Source organism: Polyodon spathula, chromosome 13 (assembly GCF_017654505.1).
Source record: "Polyodon spathula isolate WHYD16114869_AA chromosome 13, ASM1765450v1, whole genome shotgun sequence".
Taxonomy (NCBI): Eukaryota; Metazoa; Chordata; class Actinopteri; order Acipenseriformes; family Polyodontidae; genus Polyodon; species Polyodon spathula.
Genome location: NC_054546.1, coordinates 41,223,987 through 41,243,365, shown reverse-complemented (window position 1 = coordinate 41,243,365; position 19,379 = coordinate 41,223,987). Strand labels below are relative to the sequence as shown.

Below are 19,379 nucleotides of genomic sequence, written 5' to 3'. Positions count from 1 at the left end.
TTTAATCTAAGGTGAGAATGCAAAGTGTCAGGAAAGCAAACTGGGAAAGTGATATTTAATGAACTGTTGCCAAATCAATATATATATATATATATATATTTTTTCTAAGACCTGTGAAAGGCAGCATTGCTGATAAAAATAAAATTAAAAAACATAACTCTTAGCTGTTTAATATCCTGTGTTCTGTATGATTCTCTATTGTTGTGTCTGTTTACAGTAGATCATTGTTTGCCAAGCTGCTTTTATGAAAGCTCGCCAGCCTGACTGTGGGGCACTGAAGTGCTACACTGTGCACTGAACCCCGTAAATGAAGCCTGTGCAGTGTTAATATTCTTCCCCAAGTCACTTCTCCACGATCAGCCTAGCAGAGTTTTTCTGAAGCACATTAGAACGATGTTGAAGATATTAAGTATCATTAAATCCATCATGTAGAGCTTCATTTTTTACCAGTGACAGAAACACAACGTCTGCAAAGGAGGGACATTAGAGAGGAAGGCTTTCTTCATGACCCCTTTCACTGCCTCCTTTATCATTCTTAAGTTCAACCTTTAATGTCAAATACAATATGTTTTGTGAACTTGAAACGCATCTGAAGGTACAATACTACAGAGCAGCCTTTTCCTCCCTGTGATAAATGCGTAGTGAAGCTAATCATAAAACATAAAAAAACACATGAATTAGCTGTGCCCCAGTTTTGAATAGTACAATTTGAATAAACTGGTTTGAGTCAGAAAGGGAAGCTATTTGCATGTGCTAAGATTCCATACAAGCTGCTGACAAACAAAACATGTGTTTGGATCCTCTGTGTGCATGAAAAGAATAGTAAATGGGAATATTTATCATACTATACTGTAACTTCTGAAGATAACCTTTTTTTTTGTTTTTAGATATAAAGAGGAGTGTAGTAGATGCATCTTTCGATGAAATTAACTCTGTAGTGGAAATTATCTCAACTATATTAAAGCTTCATAGAACAGATTTATTAAATTATTTTTAAAAAATGTGCTTTTGCTTTTATGAAAGGAACACCCATTGTGATTGTGTTTTATTTATAATATATGATTTCCTATAGAGGTGCACATAATCTGCAACATTTGGCCAAAGGATATTATTCTACTCATTAGTTTATGATATTCTCCTAGAAGCACACAAGTATAAAATAATTTCAAACAAGCTAGGCAAGGCAATTACATGCACTTATAATAAGATTAAAATAAACAAAAACACCACTGCTGTTAAAGCAGAGCAAAGGCAGATGTAAACACAGGAGTTGCTTTCACAGGTCACAATGGACAGATGTGATTGTGCCCCACTAGGAGAATGCAGGGAGGAAGAGTAAGTGAAGAGAACTTGGCAGCCACACCTGGCAGAGAACAAATTGCCTTGTCAGATATTATTGTAAATGAATACAATGCCACAGACTGACGTTGTACAGTAGGTGATCCAGCTGGTGCACAGCCAAAACGGTGTTTGTAAAGGGCTAGTTCAGTGGTCAACACCACTGGACAAAGCAAACAACCCTGGGTTTTGATCTCTGTCACCTTTTGCTGTATCCATTCTGGGATTGTAGATATTTTGATAACCAAATGGAGCTGATTTGTGTCATACTTGTTGTTTTACAATTAAGTAATAAACTCCATGTTTATCTTAATACTCTCTCTAATTTACCAGTGTGATTATAATTGCAAAAGCAGGCAGTGATGACAGCTCTGTTTTTCCTTCTTTCGCAGTTTGGTTTACACTACCTGGAAACGCATCTGACATTTTTAACCCCAACTGCAGCTACTCTACATCAAGTATACAGCACTTCCTTTGCTTGCCACACTAGTCTGACAGGAGACATGAGGTTCTGAAACCTATCGTTAAGAGAATCCTGCAAAGCGTGTCAGAAAGGGCTTTGCAGCATGCTTTCGAGAATAGATCTGAGCATGAAAGCTTTATACAAAGATCTGTGCTGCAAGCTTCCCTCTGCACACTATTTTAAAACCGCATAAACAATGCCGATCTCCATGTACGCTTTTGCTTTTCAACCCTTTTTGTGCTTGTGAGCTACTTGGTTTGTTTAATAAAAATCAAATGAATGACTAACATTACAGAGTTGAGAAATGCTATATTTTTACCTGCCAAGCCAATCAGTTGATTTTACTATGTTAGAACTGTATTTACTGCATTTCTGAACAAGGCTAAGCAGGAAGTACACAAACCAGCATGTTATCAAGAAAGTAAAGTATGTGGTTTTGTGCACTACAAAAAAAAAATATTTTAAAGCATTTTGTTATTTTTCAATAGAAGTGTTTTAAATGTTTCCCCAAGTTGAAGTTATTTTGTATATTTTTAAACCTATCGCAAACCTGTGTCAAGAAAGTGTACTGCTGCAATTTGTTACACTGATATCTATATCATTTTACATGAAGCATATAAAGTGCTGATATTTTCAACATGAGCTTAACCTTTCTTAAATATGTAAAGCCTAGCACTCTTTGCTGTTGCTTGCGTAGGTATTGGTGCTTTCAGTGGCTACGGCTTCATATAGAGTATACAACAGGCATGTAGCTTAACCAGAGCCCAAACCATTTACCTACTCAGTATTTCTTGAGATGTCCAGAACAACTGCAATGGATAAATAAACAGTGCCTATGAAAGTTTATGTCAGAAAAGTGTTGCGATGCTTCTATCCCTCTGTATCTCTGCATATGTATCCCTACGTTGCCTGACAGCACTGTAGATCAGCTGCAGATTGCACACGGATTCTCAGAGGGATTCATTATGTTGCCTTGTGCACCCCTCACCTCTCCCTGCAGCACAGTAGCTGTGGCAAACTCTGGCCTCTATACAGCATTTGTGTTCTTGCCAAGAAAGCTTTTCCCACCCTCTGGATAGATGGCTGGTGTGCTTGCTCTTGACAGACGTTCAGCAACAGGTAAACTCTACATTGGAATTACAACCCACAACTTGCCCAGTTTGTTTTCTACTTGAAATCCACAACATTTCTGCACCAAGTCATATGAAAATGACCATTTAGCAGCTTGATACAAATGCAAAATCAGCCCTGCACTTTCAGGCTGCTTTAAATGCTCAGTCAGCAAAAGAATGAGATCACATCCATATACAATGACCACAATCATAAAGGTCATTAAAGAGCATGTTCCAATCAGCATTCAGTCCTGTAACTAATATACTTACAAGTATTGAAACGTCATTATAATCATGTACAGTATGTGTAAAGTACTTCTCATTCAAATAGCTATAATTTAAGATCTCTTAAAATAATCAAATACGTTTGATAGTCTTTGCGCCAAACCAAATTCTGAGCCATTGGTAATTTTAATGCAGGCTGAAATGTTGGCCTTTTTCAGACACAAAACCTCTTTAGAGATATCAAAAACAAGTTTTATGCATATCTTGCCAGGGCTGAAATGAAAACAGGTGAAATCTGTAATTTCCACGTTCACGAGTCTCCTTTTTGCAGATTAAGTATCAGTTCCCAGCAATAACTCCCTCAATTAACAGAAGCTGAGCATAAGCTAGACACTAAAAGATTATAAACGGTAGAATTAAAAAAATCTATAAGACTTTACAGCAGCATATTAAAGAGGAAGAGAAACTGCGAGTGCATGCACATCTTCATTAAAGACAGAAAAGGAAGCACTTGTCTAAAATCTAATTAAATCTAGCGCAGTATAAAGACAAGAAGAGCCCTTTATATAGGCAATGAATGTAAAGACATCCTTTTACATAAGTGACTGCACTGCTTCCCCACATCTAAATATAATCTATGTAGCTTAGATCATGTGACATTGTCAATTCTCAAAGATACTTGAATTTTTGTCTCCTGTTAATCAGTCCATCAGTCCTCATTATATATATATATATATATATATATATATATATATATATATATACACACACACACACACACACACACACACACACACACACACACACACACACACACACAGTATATCCGGTACCAGCTTTTTTGATAGAATATTAATTGCTTGCTGAATATTTATTTGTGTGTGGTTTGAAATGAGCAGTATTTGTTGCAGGAAAAAAAGCCCAACAAAAAAATAAACAACAGAAGCCTTTGCTATGATAAACAAGTCTTTAACTCAAAGTATTTTATCAGATAAAACAAGATTTAACGAGGGATTATGGCAAGTGAACATGGAAATCCTTTGTTTATTTAGGGGATGCTAGCTTTCTTTTTTTTTGTATGTCTAAGTAAACATGGTTTAAAAAAACAAACGGACATGCAAAAACAGCAGCAGCTGGAGCTTTCCATCAAAGACAAAGGTGAGTGAAATGAACTACCAATGAACTGGACCAGAACAGGAAACTGCTTAGGACAAGTCTCTTTCACAAACACACCCTACAACAATAAGAAAAAGCAAAGCAGAGATAGAAACACACAGCCCTCTAACCACATATGCTGGAAGGTTACGTGTACATAATAAATAACAATTCTATTCAAGTCCAATCCAAAAACAACATTATTACCCATTTTCATCCAGCAAGGGTGGGAGGGTGATGTTGAATTTCCTCACGTTATAATTTACTTCCTCTCCTTCTGCTCAATTAGCTAATTACCTCTACAGTTTAATGTTACAGTGAAAAGAGGCTGAATGAAGATTACACTCCTATGCTGTACAAGGTGCACCTTTTCTAAGTGCAGTGTATATCTGCCTCCAGTACTCCCATCAACAAAATTCAATACACTGTACAACTTCATAACAAGACAAGATCATCTGTCTTGGAGACCCTTCAAAGCGTTGATCTCAATTCTCTATAGCCCCAGCCCAGGAGGTCAAAGGGTTATTAGTATATCTGCATCAGTTATGCATGGAATGAAGTGGTTGAGCACTGCAGAGGTGCTATCAGCAGCTCAGTTACTTAACGCATCCACTATAGAACATGAATTTGGAAATGAGGAAGTAAAGGTTAAAGTTGTAATTAACTACAGAGACGTTTGTTACAGTATAATAGTTGTTAAACCTTGAACTTCTGAAAAGCTATTGAAAAGCTACATTAAAAATGATACCCTCATGGCATGACTAAAGTGTTATTTTTAAAGAAAATGATAAAATCTTAGTGCTGTTGCCAGACCTGCAGTTTTATGCCAGGAGGTAATAAATCCTCTGTGAGAACTACAAAACAACTCCTGACACACTCACTCACATACCCCCCTCCCAACACACACACACACGCACACACACACACACACAGAGCATCTCATTCCATTTAGTTACAGAATGCATTCTGATAAATTATACACAGTGCCGAGACAGCTACATGAATAAAACCAATTTAACTGTCTTTGCTCTTGCATAATACAGACAGCGCACAGGGAATAAATTCTCTTTTCATTTTTCTCTTCTCATGTCCAGAGTTTTAATGTGCTTGTGCTTAACTTATATGTGACATAGTCATCCTGCTCCTTCATTTCAGAATTGAGTGGTGCAGAAGTTCTACTCTCGGCCCAATTTGATTGATCTGACATCCGAGAGGCTTAGTGATGTAAATCCCTGTCAGTTTCAAGGTATTGGTTTCTATTTTTGGTCTAGCAAGCCAGTTGAAATAGGCAGAGAAAAAGTTGCTTTACTTACAAGGCTTCAAGTATTCCTTTAAGCCCAAGAACTGACAATTTGTGCTATGAGTCGCCTTCATTCTAGAATGCTACTCTCACAATGAAAGAGATAATGAATGTACAATGTGTGCCATTGATCACTTTCATTCTATAATGCTGCTCTCACAATGAAAGAGATAATGAATGTACAATGTGTGCTATTGATCACCTTCATTCTATAATGCTGTGCTCAAAATTGAAAGTGATAACAAGTGCACAATTTGCTTTAGATTGTTGTTACTATTCTGAGCTACACAAGGTTCTATTGAAATTACCTTCAGTGGATGCTCTGATTAAGATGTAAGTTGCTTAAAAGGCAGTGCAAAAACGCATGCAGAATACCTAATATCATTATATGTGCCTTTCTGTTACTTACAAGAAAGTACAATACATCATAATAAAAAAAAAAATCAAATCTTTTGTACTACAAAAGCTGCACATTTTTTACTTTGCATCTGGAACTAGCAAATTCTTATTAATTTCCATGCATTCAATTAGCATAGAAAAAATAAGACATAACTGGTTTCAGACAATATGCAGGGTGATAAGAAAATAAATTTACCACATCAATGACATGGTATATCAAACAGTGATGAAACTTGTTTTGTTATAATAAAATTGTTTTTACATATTTAAGAAAATTGATATATTAACAGGCCATGACAATCTGTTTTTTAACTTCTAGTTTGTTTCCTGATCATAACAGAGCTTGAATATGTCATTTATATAACCACTGTTGCATTAGCAAAGCATGGCATTTACCTTCCAGACAGCTCTCCTCACTTAAAACCTGTTTTTAGGGTTTTAAAGTGAAGGAAGCTTTGGTTCCAGCAACTAAAACTGCCTTGGCAAAACGGACTGCCAACATGATTAGCTTACATTTCAGTGCACAATTACCAGTTGTGGTACACTTTAATGTATGATTCCTTCTAACATGTTTTACAGCAGTTTAATTTTGTTGAGTCTAAAAAGCCTGCTAAGCCTCATATTTGCTATCAGATGTCATCTTGAATCAGCCTTGAGTACACTACAGTACTAAGCTGAGAAACACAAGATGAACTAAGACAACAATAAAACGAAGCAGTATAGTTTTCATTTTGTTGAATGTCGTGACATTGTTAATAGGTGAGAAATAATAAATATGATAAAATATACAATATTGACAAAGGGCAACAGACAGACACCACTGATAAGAGGTTAATTATCTAACCTTCTTCCAGAACATTTGATGGCACTTTGTAAGGGGTAGGGAGAGTCTTTTTGACATAGCAGTCTAATGGCTTAAAGAGTAAGTAGTGGGTTCTGAAAAATACAGCGTGACACATCTCCATGTGTTGCTACAACTGTTTAAATAACATACCTGTAGTTTTTCTTTTCATTATTAACATCCTGACAACCTTTTACACTTATAACTTTAAAGTCCATTTCAAAGCTCTCTTTCAAAATGTCCGCTGTAGTGCACTGATAGTGTCAGGATTATTGCCCACATTGTCAAACGGGTCACACAGCAATAACGATCCATGACATGGTACAGAATAGAAAAGCAGGAGCACTTGCTGTTATGTTTTTCTTTTTTCAACAGTTGTAGCAAAACATGGAGATGTACAACACTATATTTTTCAGAACCCTGTTACTTACTCTTTAAAGGGTAAGCACACACTATAATGAAGTGGTGTCCAGTGCACCTGGAACATACCTGTATCATAATGTAAAACCAGGTCTTCAGAATGATCCCCAGTCTGCTTCGGGAGGAAGTCCACAGTTACCTGCATGCTCTCCCCAACTCCAAGAGTTCCCAGGGAGGGTTCGACACTAAAAGGACTGGAAGAAAAAGAAAACCATTTGTGATCAGGGTTATTTATTCATTTCATTTTATTTTATTGCATTAATAAATGTGGAACAATGCTTATGATCTGTTAATTCAATCCGAATAGATATTGATCCACTTTCCTGTCTAAGACTAGTCATTCACGAATGCAGTTTTTTTCCCCCAGCTGAAAGAGTAATAGGATTGGGCCTAAAGGTGAGCTGTCACTTGCAGCCACAGAATGAGTATCATTCAAGGACAGTAGATGCAATTATGTTAATATGGTGCCATTGATTAATCGTATTCCCATAAGAGGAATCATTTATGGGTTGTTTATTTTAATGCGATGTTCAAGCAATTTACTTTTTGTTTTGTTACAAAACAGTAGTTTTTGCTATTTGAAAGCGTATTTATTAAACCTTCTTGGCACTTTGTTCCAATTTGTTCAAGCTTGGTTTAAACAGTGGACACTCAACCCTGAAATGCAGGAAAAAGACAAAAAACCCACTTTGTTTGAAACTACTTGGCAGCAAGAAGATCCAGGGTGCCTCAGGGTGCTACTATTCAATCACATTAAGCGGGTGTCACTGTGGGGGTACGATTTCCACAAGTGACTATTAAAAATTAATGCATTTTTAGTAGGCACTGACTATTACCAGTTTACTGCACCTTTTGTTGGTGAAAGAAAAATAGATCTGTTGTGGTTGGTCTTGCAGAAACCCCTATTGGTAAGGTAGATTACTGCTAACCAGGGTCTGTGAAATGACCCTGGTTAGAAAGTGAAATAAGGCTAATTTGAGGTCTCTAAAGCATGCCTAAGTTAATCATGCTAATATACAGCTTGCCCTAGTGGGCTTTGTACTTCCCTGTACCAACAGCAGAGGGCTTCTACACTGTAAATGAATATCACTCCTTGGAAGTTGTGGTCCATATAATTGTAGGAGGCAAACTCAGGAACATAAGCCATCCAGGGCGAGTGCACTGAAAGCATTAACCTTTTATAGGAAAGCTATTTCACGTGGAGAAAAATATATTAAAGGCTGAGAGAAACAAAAAGTGTATAAATAAGTGAAGCTGGAAGTTTCCACGTCCTTACCTCTGTGTGCTCAGTGTGAATCTAGCCTCGCTGTTTCCAATGTTGCGAACAAGCAGTGTTCTCTGAGACAAGCACTTCACAGGACAGGTCGAGAAGTTCAGGTGGTCAGGGAAATCCAGGAGCGCTCGTGCCCCGATTGCTCTTATTGCCACTGCGAACTTCTCCCTTTCGGTGACACAAATCAGCTTGTGCAAATAGTCCTGCAAATAAAAACAGGATAACTTAAATCACAGAGATTGACAACTTGCCACCATTTTTTTTGTACCCACTTAGAAGATACATGTGAGACACCCACTTAGCAGTAATCTTGAGCTACCTGTCGCCAGGTAAGCTAAGTTAGTCTATGATTTGTCCTAATTGTGGTCTGTGAAACCAGCTAAATAATCACTGTACATTACATGAGAAGTAAGATTTGGTGATAAAGAATAAGCTGCAGGTGACATATGTGATTTAACCACAAAAAGGACAAATACTAATAATGTTTCCTGGGCAGATTGATAAAACTAAATGTTTTAAACACCAACTGCAGACATGTATTGATGATTATCATCATCCATGCATGCATTTAATAAAATATGAATTGTTTCTTTGGAATTATGACTGTACAGATTGTAACCAGAGCTGACTGATTGATGATCGTGACAGGATGTGGGTGTAGGAAATGCAATTCCAGACTCTGTGGTTATTAAGGCAAGTTGTAAAGAGAGCTGTTGATGTTTATAAGAGCATAAATAAGTATACAAGCTTGCTTCAACATATTGTTCTACAAGGTTTTCATTATGAGAAATGATGTCTGAATATCCAGGCATTAAGGAAAAAAAAACAAAAAAAAAACAGAAAATGAATTATTTATTTTTTAATAAATATCTAGTTTTCCCATTTCTATGTATTTGGTGGCACATTGCTTTAAAGTCAACAACCTTGAAGAAAAATATATTTTATGCATCAAAAGTGGCAACCCTTAGCAGCATGCACTGTAGCATACAAAATCACAATACTTATAGGGGCACTGTGCTATACCGAACACCTAAGTGTGCAAGTAGTACAGAACTGGAAATTGCACTGCTCACATCACACTGCAGTTACAGTACCTTGTTCTCTTCTGGAGTAAAGAGAATGTTGAATGTAGATGCCATGCCAGGAGCCACTTTGTTGCATACATCAAGGGGACTGATGATTTGAAAGTATGGGGTAGTCTCTTGAATAACTTTCACCAGCCGTGGAATCTAGATCAAAACAACATTGCATAATGAGATAAAAAATCCAATACCCCAAAAAGACTGTATATATTTTAAAACCTCTAGTTTTAAACAGAGGTAAAAGTAATATTCGTTTTTTTTTTCTTTAGTAGCTTAAAGCACAAATTAGCAACCCAAATTAACACCTGTGTGTAAACAAGGCAAAGAGATGAGGACATTAACAAAATTTAGATATATATAGATCTACAATTCTAAATGCACAGTATCATTGATAGATGAAATGGTATCTGTATCATTCCAGAGATGATAGACAAACAGGAGTACTTTCACTTGAAGAAGAGACCTTTGAGATCTTGAAAGCTTGCGATTAATTATTGTTTAGTTAGTCCAATAAAAGGTATCACACCTTTTCTTTATTTAAATCTAAATCATTACTAGAAGCTACACATGGAAGCCCAGAAGCAAAGGACTTATAAATTCAGATAGCGTGTTTAAGTGAGTTATGATGGTGTGCCGACTTTGTGAACCTGTGAGCACAATTATCACTGAAAACGGGAAGTGACTCTGGTTGTCATAACCCCCAAAGAAGCTTTAGTGTTCTACCACAGTAGGGTTTGGGGGCTTTATGGAGAGTAGCATGAATTCATGAATGATTGACATTATTTTATTGGAATCTACAGGGAGCGTTCACATTGTAAAGACAATGAGAACTCAATGTTTGATCCATTTTTAGCCCAGTTTATAATACAGAAATTGCAAGCTTGGTTAATCCAGGTTCAGAAAATAAAGAGATGTCAGAAAATGAACACATTCAGTGTTCATTAATTGTGCTGCTGATGCAGAAAGAAAACAAGGCATGATGGAATGCGTTTTTTAAACAGGGTTTTACTTTCTCCTTGAGTCTACCACTCATCCAAAACGATGACCTCTTCACTTGACTGCATGGAAAGCCATGCTGGGAGAAGCCGGGCTGGAATAGCCTCATGCTCTTTACAACACTGTCAGCAGATGGCTGCTCCTGATCAGCAGCCAGCTACACATCATTATAAACTGAGACGATAACTCCCAGGTATAGCCCTAAAGGATCCCACTAACAATGAGAGAGTGACCCCTTTCCGTCCACGATCTGCATAATGAAGCATTAGAAATACTCCAGTCTCTAATAATACATACTGTACTCTTACTCAGAAATGCAGCGTCCGCAGTAATTTGTGTTTTTCTAACTTTCCCAGGAAACAGCTCACTTAACCTCAAGCCAAGCTCTAATTCTGCTCATCGTAGGTGGAGATAAAGGAAATCTGTACACATCTAAACCTCCTACTCACACAAGATTTAACCTTCCATCTTTAAGCTTGATTGTTGCTAGAATAGCATCTAACTGTTCTTTTGTTAATAATAAATACTGTATCCTGCTGTTCCAAATAATAGAGAAGGTATTGGCATAGGTGTCATTAAGAAAATCAAGCGGGTAATTGGGATTTGGTTCATGGTCTACAACCCCTCATTTAAAACCCATGAATCTTGTAATCCACTCGGTGTTCATTTGCTCAGTCATGCATACCATAAACCAGTACTGTGTTTTTCTGTTTCCATTACAATGGCACAAGAGCAATGCATGCTGAATAGTTCACTCAACCTTGTTATAAAACTAGGCCAAGTGCTTAATACAGTGTGATCAGGGGGTTGATGTCACTCTTCAGATAGTATACAGTTGTGCAAAATAAATGTAAATGACTTTTGTTGCATAATCTAAACATGTAACAAACCACAAGATTAAATCTTTAAATCGCTGGGCTTGATAATGTGTGCAGGCAGCATGAAAAAAACGACAGCTAGTATTTGTTGCAACAAGTGCACCTTTAGAGAAAAACATCCAGTAGGTTTGTAGGTTTGAAAAAGTCTATATTTCTCCCAGTATTATTGCATGCATATCAGCATACTTCTTTACTATGGGGATGCACTATCTCTTTGCTACAGTATGTCATTTGCCTTTTTTTTCCTATTCACATGATAGACTGGTTGTGTTTTATTTGTTAGCTAAAGTCTGTCACAGATTGTCTGCTTATGAAAAACATGAGCAAAACTGCTATATGAAATTGTCCATGTTTTAATCACATATGCATCAAATGAGTGCCAGACATGGCCATAACTAGTCTTAAAAGGGTAATCATGAGTGTACATAGTAGGATCAACAAACTTAAATGAGACCAACAACTCAAAACTTGAGAACTATATCGGCTGGTTCCACAGATCCTTAAGCACAATCTTGGTCTACCTGATGTGACCTTGGGTAAGGTTGGGTTGTGGGTTGTCTGTGAATTTAGCAGCATATGCATTAGTGTGGTTCATGTGATATCTTTAAAATAAAACTTCAGTCGAATTCCAGTTTGAGTTAATCCTGTGCAAAATATTGAGCTCATTTTTTTTAGCAGTCTCCCTTTTTTCATTGTGCATATATAGTGCTCTGTTTTGCAATTGACATGACAAGCTGTGCTTATGAAATCCCTCAAGTGGTTACTACGTCTAAGTAACCCTGCAATGCAGAATTTCCCACTGTGCTTTCTCCTCAGTCCCGCAGAGGATTGCTGTGCTGTCATGATGAACTGCATTTCTCACCTTGTCATTGTTCCTGAGGACCAGCGGCACCTCGTATGTCTCACAGGGAGTGTAGTTCTGAAACACAATCTCTGAAGGGAATGGCTGGAACATTGCCTGGTCAATGTCCACTGTTGTAAACTAAGACATAAAAATGAGAAAAAATATATCATTATATATATATATATATATATATATATATATATATATATATATATATATATATATATATATATATATATATATATATATATTTTTAATGAATCAGTGGTTGGAAATTCTAGCCTGTGATTGGTTAAAACCTCATCATAGGAGCAAAAACAGATTTAACTATAGCCCTGACATCCTTACACCACCAGGCAACAGTCTCCATATATGATTGGTTCACATCACTGTCAGTCCCACCCCTTTTCAAAGGAAGGTCTTTCATCTCCACTCCTCACATCAAGAGAAAATGGCTAAACACCAATTCTGTGAGTTAACAGAAAATTAACTACAAAACATACTACAAAAGAAAGATGCTCCAAACACTAAAATGATAATTAAAACGTCACTGTTACTCAATATATATATATATATATATATATATATATATATAAAATTTTCTGATTTCTTAGCCACTGTTAATAGTGACCCCAGCAGGCTGAGATTTGTGCTGTAGTAGCCTGAGCCACTGTTCAGTACCATTGTTTAATTGTTTATTTCACAGGCTGATGTACAGAAATGTTGTTATAGCCAGATTACAATAGTAATTGGGAAACATAGTGATGCATCGTATCTAATAGTACTTACGCCCTGAAAGCCAGTCTCATAAAGCCTAGCTGGCGGGGGTGAGGTTAAATCCCCAATCCCAATAAAGCCCGTGGGAACATGACTGGAGCCTTAATAAGGTCATTATTTAACTAGGTAATTAAGGCTCCAGCCACAATATAAAAGACCCACACTGGGCTTAGAGTGAGAGGCGAGTTAGAGGAGAAACTATAGAGAAAGACACGAATGCTACTGTATCACAACAAACAAAGGTACTTGTTTTTGACAATAATTGTTAGTGTGTGTGGTCAGTGTGCCCTTTTCTTTTGGTGTGTTTTATTTAAACTCTTTGTTTATTATTAAATACGGGCGCAGCAGCGTCGTTTTGCCCATACCATCCTGTGCTGTTGTTTCGTTTCCTGGTCTGACGTTACCACCCACACGCACCACTCAAGCCATCAATGACTGACGTATATCTATTTAACCAGGAATAACCAGGGATCTCAGTTAATTTCATTAATTCAGTTGGATTAATACTTGGCTATTGATACAATGAGCTCATCCATCTCATCCTCATGCATGCTTCTGATATTCTCCTGTCCACCATCAGTCAACAGAAACTAAAGCTTTTGCATTAACACTGAAGCATCAGACATCACATTAAAAATCTACAGATGAGAAACCGGCCCCCTCCTCCACTTTCCTTTTTTCTATTTTAGAAAATGTGATTTTATTTAATTAGTTGCGTTCAGCTCTTTCCAACTGCTCGAGGCATAAATCCAACCCACGCACATACTAACCAGCCAAATGGAAGCAGGTTAGAAAAGCTGACAGGAGCTCACTCCTAACATGATTTTATTTTTCTTAAAAGCAGGCTATGAATGATGGAGACTGTCAAACTTGGAAAGAATCTGTGAAAAAGTAGCAATTTTGAGGAGGCACTGACTGGGCAATTAGAGGTACCGTGAAGCCCACATGTTTGTGCCCCGTTTAAGGATGAGTACAGGTCCAGGTAAACCTTGCTTAACCTCCCGGATAAGTCAAATAGAATGGAAATTGTCTTTGCATAACAAGGAACCACAGCAGTTCAGTTGGCCTCTCTGATCTTCTATACAAATTCCCAACCAAAATGAAGATTTGCATGACGACAATTCATTTGAAAAAGACTTAACAAAAGCAGTATGGCAGATTGTAAGAATAAGACTCCGACACGCTTTGCAAGTCAGATGTCAACAGTCAAAAGATTTGAAATGAAATAGGAGCCATCAGCAACAAAAAAAAAGAAAAAAACGTTGAGCAGTGGCACTGTGGGTTTTTAGACATATCAGCGTTCCCCATGGTGATTTACATAGCGCTGGGTCAAACATACAAATGATGATAACTATGATTATTCAAGCAAAAAAATGTACTTTTTTTTTGTATAGAATGTTTATATGTACAGTGATCAAAAGACTTTACCTTCTGATGAGTCGTTTCACTCATATCTAGGAGCTCAATAATTCGAGGTGGGTGCATCTCACGTATGCTCGCTAGCTTCTGCTCTGTAGTGAGGGCCATTTCTTGTATAAACACAGAGGGAGTTAACTGGGATTAAAAAAAAGACATAATTAAACCATGTAAATGTTAGGTGATTAAACACATTCAAGACCAGTTCTGTTAATATAGTTTTCAGTTCTAGATTGCAACTCCCACGTGACGTAGTCATCCACAGACTATTTTAAACCAATCACAAGGATATAGCAAAAGAGAAAAATAGGCATTTCAAAGAAAGATCAAAAGGAGTAAAAAATAAAGAACTAATAGCAATGCTTAGTTTATTTCAATTATCTTTTAACTAATATTAAGATCAGATACACTGTTTTATTTTAGTTTTTTATCGACAGGTTTTATTTTTTATTTAAATAATTACTCTACATATCTCCAGTAACTAATTTGCGATCTTTGAGGTGGCACACACCTGGGAGACTATAGCTGGCAATTGATCTGTACATCCGCAGGGATTAGGTGCCATGGTAATGCAGCTCCAAAGTGCATTATTTGTTAATACATAACACTCTATGCATATAACCCCAGTAGGATATTAAAGTCAAATATATCTTAAGTCCTCTAACACATGGCTTAATTTAAAGCCAATTTGCAATCAGACCTGTTTTTTTTTTGTTTTTTTTTTATTTGGATTTTATTTTTCTTCCATCTCTTTGTTCCGTACTGCAGTAGCAACTTATAAGGTCACTCCAGTGTGTTACCAATTTCTTTTGTTTAATTTAATTTCCACTTAAATGTCTCATTGCCCAATAACAAACAGACAGGACACAGGGCATTATATACTAAGAAGATTTTTTCAGGTTAAAACTTTTGAAAAGCAGTTTTTCACTATTTTTGGTGACTGGTAACACCTGCTTAGGTCTTAAAGTAGAACACTGAATATTGTAAGTTTGTTTTCAAATGATAGTTGTTGAACACAGATCTAATAAAAAAAAAAAAAAGTTTATAAATCTAACTCTACACACACATATTTGGTGAGTGTAGTCAAATTAAACACAGTGCTCAATAGAATGATATACATACCTTTATGTGCTTATCCACCCCTTTAACTAGCTTAGGGTTACGGGGTGCTACCACTTTGCTTTTAAACCCTTCTGGCATTTTAAAAGACAAATTCTGCAATGTCCCTGGAGGTGCCTGTACCTTACTGGTTGGCATTTTATCTTGTCCTTATCGTTTCACTTCATCTGAGGAGAAAGAATAATCATCATCCTCATCATCACAATAATAATAATAATAATAATAATAATAATAATAATAATAATAATAATAAGTTACATTTTATACCATATTTGATATAATACTGCGAGAACTTACTGGTCCAAACAGATGCTTGATTTTGGTGGAAATCAAGGAAAAGTGCTCATTGAAGGACATACATTTGAGAGATACGTGATTGTCATACAGCTGCAGAGCAATATATTATAATGCACGATGACTGAAAAAAAAGTCATTTTAATGAGATGTAGTAAATGTTAGCGACACTGGGTGGCAATTAAAGGTAGACTTATTTGTGAAACACACTAAAGTAGAATATAAAAAGTAGATAAACATATTATGAAAACAACTTTATCATCTTAATACTTTTAACTGGTTATTACAATGGCCCTTTTATTTGACATTATATTTGCATACGTACAGGACTTTAAAGTGCGGTGGTTCAGAATTCTTCTGTTGGTTTATGAGATAATGTATACTGACAGTGTGTGTTGGTCGCAAAGGGGAAATAAATAAACCGAACTCAGTAAATATTAGTTCTAAACACAAATGTTAAAAGGAAAAACGTTTTGCCCCGTGAATCTCATTAATGTACAGTGGCAGTTTTGAAACGCTACCTACAATTCAACAGTTCCATTAATGAGCAAATTTACCCTTTTAAAGCGTAAAGTAAATGTACTTTTAATAAAAACGCTTACATTTCAAATCAATATGGCATTTACATGTTACTTACAAGTATAAACCGGTGCTTCTGTGTACAACTGCTCCGTACCTGCAGTTACTGTTTATCAGTTGTCATGACAGCAGCTGCCTTGACGTTTCAATATGACGTATACTGATTGGCCTGTTGCGATTTCTATTCTTTCCTTTGATTGGTAATCTGGCAGGGAGCTCCATGGAAACGAGAATGAAGCTGAGGGAGGTGCTGATAATAAGTTAAAAAAATTTGGGCCACGTTAAAAAAATTAGGAGTAGGGTAACAAGACTTTCTTCACTTCTTTAGAAAATACTTAGTGGTAGTGTGTTTTTAAATGTGTTTGCACTCCACTCAGGTCGAACTGCAGTGCAATATGAATCGGACTTGCTTTGCAATGTTTCCAAGCAGTATAATGTGTGAAGGGAAGCCCATGTGTCACGCACGGCACGCAGTCGTGTCGTAGACTAGCTGTAAATTTGCTTTGATGTTTTTCCCCATTGTTTGTAAGCGTGTCGTTTACGCTGTTGCTGAAGTACCCAAAGCATGGCACAGCAGATGAAGGCGTGAGCGCGATTTGTTTGCATCCTACTGAAAAAAGATTACGATTTAGACACCGTGTTGGTATATTTTTACAAAGAAAGACCGGCCCTACTTGACTCACCGTACTTTCCTCAGTAGCTCTTCCGGCAACAGCGCACGTTTCTCAGCCCGAGTTGTTGCAGTAATTTGGAAGAGTTTATGCATGTTTAACTACATGCAAAATAGAGAAAATTGACGTTTTATCCGCAAGACGTACTGACATTGATATAGAGACACTGTTTTCTTCAGATTCAAAGTTAGGTAGCTTCTGCTTTTCTACTGTAGATTGCAAACGGTTTGTTTGATGGTCATGTTTTTTACTGCAGTGTGCAGTAGAACCCAGTTAGGAGTGATATAGTTCAGTTCCTTTATAGTGGACTTTAGGTGCTACTGTGTAACATAAATGCATATACAGGAATGCCACATTTTTATTATTATAGGTCTTATTGAGGAAGTGTCACATCTCAAACTTTCAAGCAGCTTACACAACAATAGGGATCTGTCGTTCTCTGAACCAAGTAACCAAAATAACTTTGTAATTGCTCCATGTGATGAGCATCCATAACTACAGGAGCATAATTCTGATTAGATCAGAAAGAGGAAGTGTCCAGCTGCATATATGATTATGTGATGCAATAAAGGGTTTTATTGTGGTTGCCTGCTGTGTCGTCTCCTAGAATACCCTTATGAACAAAACATTACCTCTGTGGCTGTACCTGATATAGAAATCAATAAAAAAAAATAAAAATAAAAAAATACAAGCATTAAATACAATAGAGATGCTTAATTAACATTGGAGCAGATCATGTTTTTTTTTATTTATTTTTTTAATGAGTTTGTCTTTAATTATGACATTGTTAATATGCACTTTTTTCTTCTTTCAGGTATAAGAAAGGGAAATAAACAAAAAAGAAAGGAAGTGAAAATGAGCAGAGGCCGGGGAGTAAGAAAAAGTTTTGCTGTGGATCATCTGGCAAAAAACCTTGAAGAATTCAGCCCAGATATTCTTGATGAAGTCAAAGAACTCTTCTGCAAAATTGTTACATATGCTAAACCACCCTCAGGGGAATGACTTATCCCAGACCCCAGCGAAGCCCTAAAGTACAAGCTCCAACTGGATGAGAGAGTCCAGGGTCTAAAAGAGTCTCTGAATGAAGTTAAAAATCAACTCAGCGACAACAACCTTGAAGTGTGGCATCGGCACACCAGCTTTACCAACAAGGCTGGCAAGGTCATCTCCCATGTGAGGAGCACGGGTAACACTGAAATATGCACCCAGGCATGGTGCAAGTTCTATGAAATCCTGGGCACCTTCCCCCTGCTTCCTGAACAGGCCCTTCGTAATGGCAAGCTCAGCTCTGTGCATCTCTGCCAGGCTCCTGGTGCTTTCATTGCCAGCCTGAACCACTACCTCAAGTCCAACTCTCTGCACTGACTGGACCTGGGTGGCCAACACTCTTAACCCCTGTCCTTTTGGTTCTTTGGCTCTGACGATATCAGTGATATCATGATCCAGAAGCACCTGCTGGAACTGCAACGCTTCACCAAGAGCATGCGCTTCATTGACTTGGTCACGGCAGATGGCGGTCAGTGGTTTGATGCTGCTCAGCACTGGTGGCTCCTTGTTTTAGATGTTCACTTTGTAAGCGCATTCTTCTGTCTGTCTTTACCTCCTAAACTGCTGCTTCAAAACTGTTCGTGTTTTTAAGCCTAGAACTAGCAAACCCGGCAACTCTGAAGTGTATGTAGTGTGTGTGGAGTACACTGGGAAGGAAGCTATGAGGCCTTTGCTCTCCAAAATGATACGGAACTATGGCAAAGATATAGCCAACCAAGCCCTCTTTCCCAAACATTTAATCCCAGAGTCCTTTCTGAAGCAACACCAAGAATGCTGCACCTTCTCCCACAGGCACCAGACTAACACCATCAATTACAACCTTCACTTGTTTTACTGTATGAATGAGGAACAAACCCAAAGGCTAAATATACTACAGGACTGTGCCGCAGAGTTCTACCTGCAGAGGTTTCAAGTACAATACCTCACAGAAGCAAATGGCTTTCCAAAAATGCCCTTCCAGGCTGCAATCTGAACAGTAAATTGTTTGGCCATAGGAAGCAGGTTGGTTCGTTCAACGAAAGGAAGGAACTGGAGACACTGGCCTGGAAGGATAAGGTGGAAAGAGGATATTATAGAGCTTTTATTGAAAAGCATGTTTTGGTCGGTTTTGGCAACAACTGCGTCTTGAGGGACCAGCAAGAATGCTGAA

The 19,379-nt window shown here is 37.3% G+C and overlaps 1 protein-coding gene and 1 pseudogene across 1 annotated transcript in view; one reads left to right on the top strand and one right to left on the bottom strand.

Moving 5' to 3' along the window:
- Nucleotides 1-15,799, bottom strand: part of hydin (HYDIN axonemal central pair apparatus protein) — a 76,113-nt gene extending 60,314 nt beyond the window's left edge. The window contains exons 1-6 of the mRNA XM_041268928.1: nucleotides 15,642-15,799; nucleotides 14,532-14,657; nucleotides 12,345-12,464; nucleotides 9,621-9,755; nucleotides 8,530-8,729; nucleotides 7,323-7,447 (exon numbers count right to left, since the gene is read on the bottom strand). Of these exons, the coding sequence (XP_041124862.1) occupies nucleotides 7,323-7,447; nucleotides 8,530-8,729; nucleotides 9,621-9,755; nucleotides 12,345-12,464; nucleotides 14,532-14,657; nucleotides 15,642-15,776 (841 nt within the window). The 5' untranslated portion in view covers nucleotides 15,777-15,799. The remainder of the gene's footprint in view (nucleotides 1-7,322; nucleotides 7,448-8,529; nucleotides 8,730-9,620; nucleotides 9,756-12,344; nucleotides 12,465-14,531; nucleotides 14,658-15,641) is intronic.
- Nucleotides 15,800-18,006: 2,207 nt separating this feature from the next.
- On the top strand, nucleotides 18,007-18,623 carry LOC121325331 (annotated as a pseudogene).
- Nucleotides 18,624-19,379: the final 756 nt, after the last annotated feature.